This window comes from Palaemon carinicauda, chromosome 35 (assembly GCF_036898095.1).
Source record: "Palaemon carinicauda isolate YSFRI2023 chromosome 35, ASM3689809v2, whole genome shotgun sequence".
In the NCBI taxonomy this organism is placed as follows: Eukaryota; Metazoa; Arthropoda; class Malacostraca; order Decapoda; family Palaemonidae; genus Palaemon; species Palaemon carinicauda.
The window spans coordinates 13,731,868-13,744,376 of record NC_090759.1 but is presented as its reverse complement, the minus strand read 5'-3'; the positions used below and the strand labels follow the sequence as shown (position 1 = coordinate 13,744,376).

At 50.3% G+C, this 12,509-nt stretch overlaps 1 protein-coding gene across 1 annotated transcript in view; it reads left to right on the top strand.

Annotated features, from left to right (window-relative positions):
* Window positions 1-12,509, top strand: part of Pus10 (Pseudouridine synthase 10) — a 219,546-nt gene continuing 207,037 nt past the window's right edge. Inside the window, exon 1 of the mRNA XM_068358729.1 lies at window positions 1-272. Within this exon, the coding sequence (XP_068214830.1) occupies window positions 63-272 (210 nt within the window). The 5' untranslated portion in view covers window positions 1-62. The remainder of the gene's footprint in view (window positions 273-12,509) is intronic.

Here is a 12,509-nt window from a genome sequence, read left to right as displayed (position 1 = left end):
GCTACAAAGGTTGTTCCCCAAGACAACGGTGAACTTGACTGAAGTCTGAGGAAGGGTCAGGCATGTTTGGCCGTCAAGTAGTAAAGTTTCTCGAAAGTATAGGATGTTGTCAACGCTGCATATTGATATATTTAGGGGAAAGATCAGATTCCCTTTATGACAGTGATCAATTTCTGGACAGAACACTTGAACAGGCTATTTTAGCCCTTGAGGAGGACGTGCGAGAACTTTCAGCCCTATCCGAAAAGTCCCAGAAAGAAGCGACAGATGAAGTAGGAATATCTTTCATTTCTAAAAGTGACTTAATTTTGGGGGTTAGTGCCTTCAGTACACGCTGGTAAAAAAGTTTTGCACTTTGGGTCCCCAGGTGCAGTCACTTTTTAGTCTAGTAGGTTGTGACTGACCGTGTCAGTAATTGAAATGTAAACAAACGCACGAAACACCGGTTTTATTATAGTTACGGACGGGGGAAAATTTTTCCACTCAAACATTTTGTTCCTACATAATATAAAAACTGTTCTATTGTAGTATAATAAATACATAGAAAACTGCTCAAATTATCTATATCCAAACTACTGGTATGTTTTTCATTTGTTTGTTGACATTCTACAAATCTGTCGTATTCGCTCCTGTTTGTATGTACATGTGTATTAACCAGTTTTAGAACTTCTGCGCATAAACTCCGCCCCCCTTTTATTTTGACCAATAGGATTACACATTTTCTTATAAGCCCTCCTCATTTTTACCCTCGACATTCAAGTATTTGACCCCTCTAATACCGTATGTATGTATTCGTTATTGCAATACCCACGTGTACATATTTCTTTTTTAAATATAAAACTTACCCGCTGGTTATATAATGTCTGAAGTCTCCTGACGCCGTGGCAGAAATTCAAAATCTCGCACTATCGTAGATATGGCAGGTGTACACCCGCGCCCTAGCGGTACCACAGGTGGAACTACACTAACCAACCCCAGTTCTTCTTCTGCCCGCATAGCTGGCTGTCACATTGAAGTTCGCTCTCGCTGTTTTCTCAGTTGGGAAGTTGTTTGGTGATGTACAACGTTTTCTCTGAGTTTGAACTATTGTTAATTATTTTCTCTTTCATTTAATCTTGAAACCTTTTTGTTTGTGGTTATATTTATTAATATTTCCTTTGTTTTTTGGTTGTCGGTCTTTCTCTTAACCATTCAAATTGGCCGACCCCTCCCCTGCTATTCGTAAGTGTGTTAGTGAAGGGTGTCGTACTCGACTCCCTAAAGGTTCTATTGATCCACACGATATTTGTGTAAAATGTAGGGGAAAATCTTGTTCAATTGATGATAGATGTAATGAATTTTTTCATTAACGGATGATGAATGGGTAACATACGAATGTTATGTTAGGAGACTAGAGAGGGATAGAGTTAGGCGTAGTTCTTCACGATCTGTTGAGGTAGCCTTACTTAATGTTAATTTGTTCCGTAACTGAAATACAAACCACGCTATTTACATGGGGGTAATTACTTTGGCGTAGCTGAATGACGAGCCATATGAATTTTAACGAGGGTTTACTACCCCTCCGCTAGTTAGCGTGGGGTAGGGAGGGGTAGCTTGCTACCCCTCCCCCTTACACACACCGGTGAAAGGCTCACTTTACTTTTGGCTCGGATGGCGATCGGATGTCTCCGCTCCCATCCTCACTTGACGGCCATTATTGTTTTGTCTTTTAACTTACCTTTTCTTATACTTGATATATTTAAACATTATTGATGTTTATATATACAGTATTTTTGTATATAGGAAATAGTAAGTTTCCTTTGCTTTCGGTGTTGTGCTGTGTGTGTTGTGTACGTCTACGAGAGTATCGCCGGCTTAGCCAGGCCACCACGATTCTCTTCTTGGTCACGGCCGTTCACTCCTAGGCCACCATGGTTGCCTTCGTGGAGTACGGCCCCTCTCTCGAGGTCGTTCACCTCTTACTCCGTACTACGCCTACGATAGCTTCTCAGTCCGAGTCGCTATTTCGTTTTATTTGTCTCAATTATTTTTATGAATATAATTGTATTTTTAACTTTTCAGCTCGGGGAACACGTCCCTTCGGGGGTCTGTGATCCTTGGAACATTCAAAGTCAGTTGCATAATTATAATGTTATAATTTCTGTTTCTTGTTAAGTTTTTCGTCTCCCCCCTCACCCGTGCATGTCAGTGGGGGAGGAGGGTGCATACCTACTTTCGTTCTTATGTTTTACTTTCCCTCGGGGTTTTTCTTCGGAGTTTCACCCGGGGGAATTTCTGTTAAATAATTATTCCTTTTTGTTTTCCAGTTTACGATACTGTTTCCTCGTGCCTGTTGTGTGCCTTTGAAGCAGAGCTGTCCTCTTTATACCTGGGGAGTCTGCTGTCGCCGCCGTCTCTCTAGGACATCGTCAGGGGCGTTCCCTTCTCTTAGAAGTTCCCCCGTGACTACTGTCAGCTCTTCGGTGCATCCTAGAACGATAAGGAGGTTCGCCTCCTGGGTAGTTAGTTAACTTCCCTTCTTACCTTTCCCTGGTCCTTAGGCGGTTATGCTCTTGGGGCTGAGCGACCTTGGTACTAGCGACTATGCTCTCGGGTCTGAGCGGTCGCTTCTGTAGCTACGCTCAAGGGGCTGAGCAGCTGCAAGATCAGTCTGGACCTCTCTCGTTCGCGAGGGAGGCCGCACTAAGGGCTCCTCTTCGGAGGATTGCTCCTTTTGTCTCTTCTACGAAGTGTCTCCTCCCGTTCGCGTGAGAGGACACTCACAGAGACTCCTCTTCGGAGGATTGTTCCTGTTTACGTCAGCTGATCTCACGGCCCTTCGGGGCTCCATCACCAGTCTCTTCTACGAAGTGCTCACCTCTCTCGTTCGCGAGAGAGGCCACTCATAAAGACTCCTCTTCGGAGGATTGTTCCTGTTGAAACAGCTTGCTGTTCAGTCACTAACACTTCGGTGTTTAGTGACAGGGAAACTTCGGTTTCTCTTTTTCCCTGACCCTTCGGGGTCTTGGAGCTTTAGTTACGCAGTTCCCTCGGGCTCTCGTAACTTTAGTCACTTCTACACTTCGGTGATTAGTGACGGGGAAACTTCGGTTTCTCGTTGCGCTGACCCTTCGGCCCTTCGGGGTCTTGCAACTAATCCCTTCGGGGCCTCGCTTCTCAGGCTACGTTAGACCTTTGGTCTCTCGTGCCCTCAGTGGATCTGCTGCCTGCTGTATCCGTTCCTGACTGCTGACGCGCCTTGGGTACCCACGCCCCCGTTATCCAACGGGCTCCTCCCTCCGGGGCAGGAGAGACTTTCTCACACCGCGAGTAAGTCCCTTAAGTGCCAGGTTTCCCCTGCGCGCCAACGTTCCCTTGCGCGCTAGAGCTCGGCTGCTGTTCCTGAGACTGCCTTCCAGAGACACCCTGTTCCAGTAATTCATTAGGCTGCTACCAACGTTCCCTGCGCATTTGCGCACGTCGTTGGGGTTCCTGAGATAGCGCACAGGCGCTCACCAGTGGTACAGCCTACGGTGTCTCTAAGTCTCTTCTACGAAGGACACCTCTCCCGTTCGCGGGAAAGGTCCCTCACAGAGACCACTCCTCGGAGTGTTTAGAGTACTGCAGTTAATCGTCGGCTCTGAAGCAGACCTCCTTGGTCCTCTTCAGGGGATGCCCTCCCTTTTAGGGACACATCCCAGTTCCTGATCTACGAGTTAGCTGATCCTTCAACCAAGCGTGCGTGCGCGCTCTCTCTGACGATCTTCTGTTGTGTTCTAGACGCACAGGGGCCTACGATCTTCGCTCGCGCGTAAGCGTTGAAGATCGTTCGCGCGCGGGAAACCATCCCGCGCGCGATCTTCGAGGCCCTTCCGCGCGCGATCGTCGAAAATCGTTAGCCGACGATGTTCTAATATGCGTTAGGCGCGCAAGCTCCGACGATCTTCATAACGCGCGCAAGCTCCGATGATCTTCATAACGCGCGTAAGCGCTGAAGATCGTCCCGCGTGCGATCTTCGAGTCCGTCCGCGCGCGGTTTTCCGCACGCGATCGTCGAAGGCCGTTAGCCGACGATCTTCGGATCCGGCGCTAGGCGCACAAGCGCCGATGATTTTCATAATGCGCGTAAGCGCCGAACCCAATGTGGTTACGTCTCTCCTTCCTGGCCCGTCTGGTTTCCAGCAGTCACCTCAGGTTGAGTTCTCTCCAGTGGCAACCCAGGACGCGGTGGAGTCAGGGACACGACTCCCCGGACGCCTGGATCCCTAGCGGACAACCGGAACAGACGGACCCCCAGTGGTGGGAAGCAGACGAGAATCTACAATAGGGAGTGGAACTTCTCGTCCTCCCCCCAAACTTGATGCTGTTTTTGGGCGCGTCAAGGAAAGGGGGGGGGGGGCGCACGTTCTGAACCACGGGACCTCAGGCCGGTGGTCAGAACCAGGAAGTACCTTCTCTAGACCTCCTAGAGATGGAAACCGTGTTTCTGGCACTTCAGTAGCTCCATCAAGCCTGGCGGACTACTCTGTGGTTGTGAGGATCAACAACACCATAGTGATGGCTTACATGCTCAGACAGGGAGGTACTTTTCAGTACAGCCATCCCATCTTGCGGTAGAGGTACCGAGATGGTCCGGGTTCCTCTCGATCTCCTTAGCAGCTCGCTTGATTCCAGGCAAAGGAATGGGCTCGCCGACAGTCTGAGCAGTGCGACACAGACAGCACATACCGAGTGGTCTTTGGATCCTCAAGTAGCCTACAAAGTCCTGACTCGGTGGGGCTCCCCTCCGTGGACCGGTTCGCTACAGCGCTGAGCTGCAAGTTCCCGCTGTACTGCTCCCCGGTCCCGGACCCCAAGGCCATCTGGTAAGATGCCTTCCAGCAACGGTGGGACAACATCGATGTGTTCGCCTTCCCCCATTCTGGCGGATAAGGAGAGTACTCTACAAGACCAGAGTATCGGTCAGTCTCTCAGTGACCTCTCGCAGATGGCTCACCAGTCCCTCTGCAACTCCTTACGAGGGAACCCCCCCCCCCCCACGTCACAGGTTACTCACACAGCCACATGCCATCATCCTCCGCAAAGCCGTAGCTTCGCTCCGTCTTCCCGCCGGGAGACTATCCAGCATCTCCTCAAAGAGAGAGGATTTTCGCAACAAGTTGCGAAAAGGAGGTCTGGACACCTGCGCAAGTCTTCCGCAGTAGTCTCCCAGGCGAAGGGTCGAGTTGCTGTGGTCGGTGTCGTGGAGAGGGTATCCCTCCACACGATGCCGCTTCCAGCAATAGCGGAGCTCCTCGTGGGATTGCGGGTTGAAATGTGCCTTTCAGTTTCGGCTGTGAAGGGCTATCCATCAGCCTTAGGTCTTGCCTCCAGGCTCAAGGGATAGACATTTCTCCCTCGCTGGAACTCTTCCTCCTCATACGAAGCCATGTCCTCTCCTGCCCTCAGTCGAAGGTGAGGCCTCCTCCTTGGAACGTGTTTCGAGTCCTCAAGTCTCTAAAGAGACCCCCCGACGGACCACTACGTAAGGCCCCAGATCACCACCTTACTGGGTAGACAGTGTTCCTGCTAGCCTTATCCTCGGCCAAGCGAGTCACATGGTCTCTCATACGACTTCGCCCATTCAGGGGGATGTGGGGAGGCAACGTTCAGGTTCGTCCCTGAGTTTCGTTGCCAAGACTCAGAACCCAGGAGTGCCGGACCCGCTGTTCGACTCTTTCCAGGTTTCGAGTCTCTATCCTGTAGCAGAGGACCCAGACCATCTCCTACCTTGCCGGTAGGGAGTCTGAGGTGGCGTCTTAAGAGAACAGCTGCAGTTCGTCTCCAGGCTCAAGCCTCGTTCGTGGAACCTGGGAAAACGAAGAGAAGGGTCTCCAGGAATACCATCTCAGCCCGGATTCGCAGGGTGTTACACCCGGCCTTGAATCCTGACCCTTCTCCGTCGCATCGCCCTAGAGCCCATGATGTCAAGGGCGTAGCTACGTCCCTGCCCTTCATGGAGCATCATTCAGTGACGCAGGTCCTGCAAGCGGGGGTATTGAAGCGTCAGACCATCTTCTCAGCCCCTTACCTGCAAGACATGACCCACAGGAGGCTCGATACGTTTCTATCGGCCCTGCGGTGGCTTCACAACAGCTGGTCTAAACTTCAGGCTCCTTAATGGACAAGTAGCAGAAGGTTGAGGGCATTGTTACCTGGTGTTAGTCTGCATGAATGAAAAGGTCTGTCTGGCCCTTATTCTTTTCTTCATCCTCTCCTCCCTTGGAGAAAGCAGCATCCTGGGTTCTCTGCACAGCTGACCTCAAACCTCTGCAGGTAGACCATGCTTCCTTGTGTTCCTAGTATTAGGTGTAATACTGTCATGTCCCCATACCCTGACGAGGTGGTATTGGGAGAGTCCTAGCCTAGAATTCCTTCTGAGGAACTCCAGGTCAACTGCCTAGGACAAGTCACTTTTCACCTTCGCACACACCTTACGTAGGCCGCGGCAGTTTCACAACCGCTAGCGAGGAGCAGGGATTCCCTATTGTATGAGTACTTGATCGCTCGAATATGGAATCCCCGGGCAAGCCAAAGCCAGTATGGCCGGGACTTACCACCCTTCCTAAGGGTTAAGTCACCCCAAGTAAATAGCGTGGTTTGTATTTCAGTTACGGAACAAATGACAAATTCGTAGATAATTTGTATTTTTCCTAACTATACAAACCTTAGCTATTTACACATATTTGCCCGCCAGCCCTGTCCCCCAAGATAAGTCCTACCTCTAAGTAAAGTGAGCCTTTCACCGGTGTGTGTGAGGGGGAGGGGTAGCAAGCTACCCCTCCCTACCCCCCGCTAACTAGCGGAGGGGTAGTAAACCCTCGTTAAAATTATATGGCTCTTCACTCAGCTACGCCGAAGTAATTACCCCCATGTAAATAGCTAAGGTTTGTATAGTTAGGAAAAATACAAATTATCTATGAATTTGTCATATTCCTAATCCTATTCCTTCCACCGTAGTGGTAGATCAGGAACCATCTATGAAAGACATGTTTACCGCGATTCTGGCTCTCGGTGAAAAAGTTGTCGTTATCGGCGGATAGAAATAAAATTTTAAATATTAAACTTAGCCGGTGAATATATAATAGCTGACGTCTCGGACGGCTCGACAGAAACAAAAAACTCGCGAGCGATCGCCATGAAGGTTGCGGGTGTGCCCACCAGCGCCAACTATCGGCCAGATACCGCATATACATGTAAACAGCTCCAGTTCTTCGCTGTCGGTCTTGTCGACAAGTTGATTCCATTACTCGCTGTTGACCTGGAGTTTTTCGTCATTCTTGGTGAAGTACTTCTTTTTGGTTTTGAGCTTTCGCAGTGCAGGTGTTTTTATCTTCAATTAAAACTCTTGAACCCTTTTTTGGATAGATTTTATTGTTGATGACTTTGGATTGTTTTTTGGATTTTCTTTGACTTTTCAAAATGGCTGACCCTTCTCCAATTCCTAAATTTTGTAAATGTAATGCTAGGGATTGTAACAAACGTCTTCCAAAGGCCTCTCTCGACCCACATACCGTGTGTTCTAATTGCCGGGGTAAAACCTGCCAATTAGGAGATCGGTGTGATGAGTGCGTGGTACTTTCGGAATTCGACTGGCTAGAGTTTGATAAGTATTCTCGTAAGCTTGAGAGAGATAGGGTGAGGAAAAGTTCCTCTAGATCATTAGATTTTTCAATATTAAACTTACCCGATAATCATGTAGCTGTCAACTCCGTTGCCCGACAGAATTCTACGGGAGGGATACGCCAGCTATCACAATACTAGAAGGGGGTGTACTCACCAGCGCCACCTGTGGCCAGGTACTACAGTACTTCTTGTTGACACCTCCTCAATTTTTCCTCTGTCGTGCTTCCGGCAAGACGTTCTGGGATACGCTTATGATCTTGGAGTATTTTCACGGCTATTGGTGAAGTATTTCTCTCAGATTTCGGCTGTCGCTTTACTGGAAAACTTCTATATTAGCTTAGATAGCTATTATTTAGTTCTGATTAATGGTTAACGATCTTTTTGCTTGATTTGGAATCCCCACTTGGCTAACTCTTTGATTCAAGATGTCTGACATTTCACAAGCCCCACCCCATAGACGATGTAGGTCTTGTAATAGGCGTATTCCGAAGGCCTCGGTAGATCCTCACACCGCTTGTTCTGACTGTAGGGAAACTCCCTGTCAGTTGGAAGATCGATGTGAGGAATGCGCCGGACTTTCGGAACTTGATTTTGTCCGATTTCTTAAGTATTCAACCAAGTTAGAGAGAGAGAGAGTTAGGAGAAGTTCTTCTCGCTCTTCACTTTTTTCCTCACCTCATGATCCCCTACCTTTTCCTCCCCCTGTAGTGGCTACCCCCGAACCTACTATTTGCCCTCAACCTGATATGTCTGTTGTTTTGCGTGCCATTCAGGCTTTAGGTGACAAAGTGGAGTCGGTGGTTAGTGATCATAAGTCTCTTATGGCCGAAGTCAAGGAACTTAAGGTCAAGAGTGCAGTGGGTGGTGATAGTGCCAGTGCTGTGACGAGTGCTAGTGTCAGTGCAGTGCCAAGTGCTAGTGTCAGTGTCAGTGTGGTGCGTGAGGGTACTTCTGTGCGTGCCAGTCGTCCTCCCAGTCCGGGACCTCTTGCAAACTCCCAAGCCCAGGGGAGAAGCAATGTCGAAGGGCAAAAGGGTTCGGCAGGCCTTGATCGGCGCACAGAAGTATCCTCGGTGGTTGCGGGCGTGTCTTCCAGAGACCGTCACTCCCACCCGCAGACGATTGAGCCCGTCTTTTGCTCGTCTGCTGAAGAATTGTCAGGGAGGAAACGTTGGACTCAGGTCTCAAGACCTCTCAAACGCAGAGTCCAAACCTCAAGAGCTCTACAACCTGGCTGCAGTCATTGGATCAGCTCTGACTCGCCGCAGTCATCAGTTGAAGGCACTCCGCCTAAGAGGAGTAAGGTGCTGCCACAACAGATCTCTTCTGTAAGGCTTTGCCTCAGCAGACCTTAGTGTCTGCCGACCCCAAGTTGACTCTACTGCAGTCCATGCAGTCACAACTTGCGGTCTTGATGCGTGAGTGTCAGGCTGAGAAGGTTACACCTCCTCCTGCGATCGCTCCGCCTAACCGCAGTCCTGCCTGCCAGGCGTACGATGTTGAGGCTCCTCAGGATACTTTACCACGTTCTGAGTTTCCAGTTTCCGGTGGTGTGCAGCTACCTCCGCCTTCCTTAAGGCAACCTCAGCAATGGAACAGGAAGCTTATACCTTACTTCCTCCGCTTCCACCTGCGGTTCCACCAGTGAGGCAACACTCTCTTGAGGTACAACAACCTCTCCCATCCATGAGGCAGACACCTCAGCTCTCGCTGCAGCGACCTCAACACCTTAGCCTTGCGCCTCAGGAACCTCAACTCGCGAGACAAGTTATGCGTTCTGCGCAGCCTCTACCCCAACTCTTGCAGCTCACACCTCAGGAACCTCAACTCGTTCCTCAGGAACTTGCTACTGCGCATCCGCTCACCTTACAGCAAGCGCAACCTTTGAGGCAAGCCACTCATGCCAGGACTCAGCCTCCTCCACCCATGCGCCTACCTTCTGCTACTGCTTTTGACCAGCCTTTGCAACCTGAGCCTCAGGTGTTCCCTCAACAGAGACTTGAGGAGGAAACCACAAGCGTTTTTGCTCCAGCCCGTGCTGATTCTGCTGTTCAGCATACCTTACCTCTCACTTCGCTTCACTCTGGTGATGAGGTTTCTGATGATGAGGCTGCACACCTGGACCCCTCATCAGACGTGGATGAATCCAAGTCTTCTCCGCCTCCTATTGACTTTCGCAAGGTCTTGGCTCTTTTTAGAGAGGTATACCCAGACCATTTTGTCTCTGCTACCCCCCGCTCTCCGCCATCTGAGTTTTCGCTGGGCATGCAGCCAGCCAAGTCATCTTATACCAAGCTCGTCTTTGCGAGGTCCTCTAAGAGAGCGTTAAGAATTTTAGGGGAGTGGTTGCAGTCTAAGCAACAACTAGGAAAGACTTCCTTTATGTTTCCTCCGACTAAGCTCACTTCCAAAGCGGGCGTTTGGTATGCCACAGGAGAGGAACCAGGCTTGGGAGTACCTGCCTCTGCCCAGGCCGACTTCTCAAGCTTGGTAGACTCTCCTCGCAGAACAGCAATGAGGCGCTCTAAGGTTTGCTGGACCTTCTCCGATCTTGATCACTTCCTAAAGGGTGTCTTTAGAGCATTTGAGATGTTCAATTTCCTAGACTGGTGCCTGGGGGCCCTTAGCAAGAAGACCTCCCCTGCGGACAAGGACTCAGCCATGCTCTTAATGTCCTGCATGGATAAGGCTATTAGGGACGGATCTGGCGAGCTTGCTTCGATGTTTGTGTCGGGAGTGCTTAAGAAAAGGGAGCAGCTTTGTTCATTCCTTTCCTCCAGCATCACACCTTGTCAAAGGTCCCAACTCCTTTTCGCTCCGCTCTCTAAGTTCCTGTTTCCCGAAGAGCTTGTTAAGGACTTGCCCTGATACAAAAGGACACCCATGATCTTGTGGCTTCATCGGCTCGTAAGACTAAGGTTGCTACCTCAGTCCCCAGGACTTATCGCACCCCAGTGGCTGATACTCCTGCTACGAGGTTTATTCCGCCCTTTCGTGGTAGAGCCCCCAGCCGTGGAAGCTCCCGTCCAGACTCTTCCAGGAGCAAGTCTAGGAAGGGTTCCAAGGCTTCTAAAGGCAAAAACTGACTCTCCTCCTCTCCAGACAGCAGTAGGCGCCAGACTCAAGATCTTCTGGCAAGCCTGGGAAAAGAGAGGTGCAGACGCACAGTCTGTCAGTTGGCTGAGGGAGGGTTACAGGATACCATTCTGCCGCAAACCCCCTCTGACCACATCTCCCATCAACCTCTCTCCCAACTACAAAGAAAAGGACAAGAGGCTAGCGTTGCACCAGGAGGTGTCGCTTCTGTTACAGAAGAAGGCAGTGGTTATAGTCCGGGACCATCAATCCCCGGGCTTCTACAACCGTCTCTTTCTGGTGGCCAAAAAGACAGGAGGTTGGAGACCGGTGCTGGACGTCAGCGCGCTCAATGCTTATGTCACCAAGCAGACGTTCACGATGGAGACGACGAAGTCGGTCCTAGCAGCGGTCAGGCAGGAGGACTGGATGGTCTCGTTGGACCTGAAAGATGCTTACTTTCATGTTCCTATTCATCCAGACTCCCAACCTTTCCTGAGATTCGTTTTTGGAAAGGTTGTCTACCAATTCCAAGCCCTGTGTTTTGGCCTAAGCACAGCTCCTATGGTATTTACGCATCTGATGAGGAATATAGCAAAATTCCTCCACTTATCGGACATCAGAGCCTCCCTTTACTTAGACGACGACTGGCTGTTGAGAGCCTCCACGAGTCGTCGCTGTCTGGAGAGTCTCAAATGGACTTTAGACTTGACCAAAGAACTGGGTCTGTTAGTCAATCTAGAAAAGTCCCAACTCATTCCCTCCCAATCCATTGTGTACCTGGGAATGGAGATTCGGAGTCAGGATTTTCGGGCTTTTCCATCGGCCCCAAGGATAAGCCAAGCCCTAGATTGCATCCTGAGCATGCTGAAGAGGAACAGTTGCTCGGTGAGACAGTGGATGAGTCTCACAGGGACCCTTTCATCGTTGGCCCTGTTCGTCGAGCTAGGGAGACTCCACCTCCGCCCTCTTCAATTCCATCTTGCGGCTCATTGGGACAAGGGTTTGACTCTCGAAGCAGTCTCTATCCCAGTCACCGAAGAGATGAAGACCACTCTCTTGTGGTGGAAGACCAATCTCCTTCTCAGGGAGGGCCTATCGTTGGCGATTCAGACCCCCAATCTTCATCTCTTCTCGGATGCATCGGACTCGGGCTGGGGCGCGACCTTGAACGGACGGGAGTGCTCGGGAACGTGGAACGAGGAACAGGAAACGCTCCACATCAACTGCAAGGAGCTACTAGCAGTTCATTTAGCCCTATTGAACTTCAAGTCCCTCCTGCTAGGCAAGGTGGTGGAGGTGAACTCCGACAACACCACAGCCTTGGCTTACATCTCCAAGCAAGGAGGGACCCATTCGAGGAGCCTATACGAGATAGCAAGGGACCTCCTCATTTGGTCAAGAGGTCTAAACATCACCCTAGTTACGAGGTTCATTCAGGGCAACATGAACGTCTCAGCAGATCGCCTAAGCAGAAGGGATCAGGTCATCCCCACGGAATGGACCCTCCACAAGAGCGTGTGCAACAGACTTTGGACCTTGTGGGGTCAGCCGACAATAGATCTGTTTGCCACCTCCATGACCAAGAGACTTCCTTTATACTGTTCCCCAGTTCCAGACCCAGCAGCAGTTCATGTGGATGCTTTTCTGCTGAACTGGTCCCATCTCGACCTTTACGCATTCCCACCGTTCAAGATCATAAACAAAGTCCTTCAGAAGTTCATCTCGCACGAAGGGACACGGCTGACGCTGGTTGCTCCCCTTTGGCCTGCAAGAGAATGGTTCTCAGA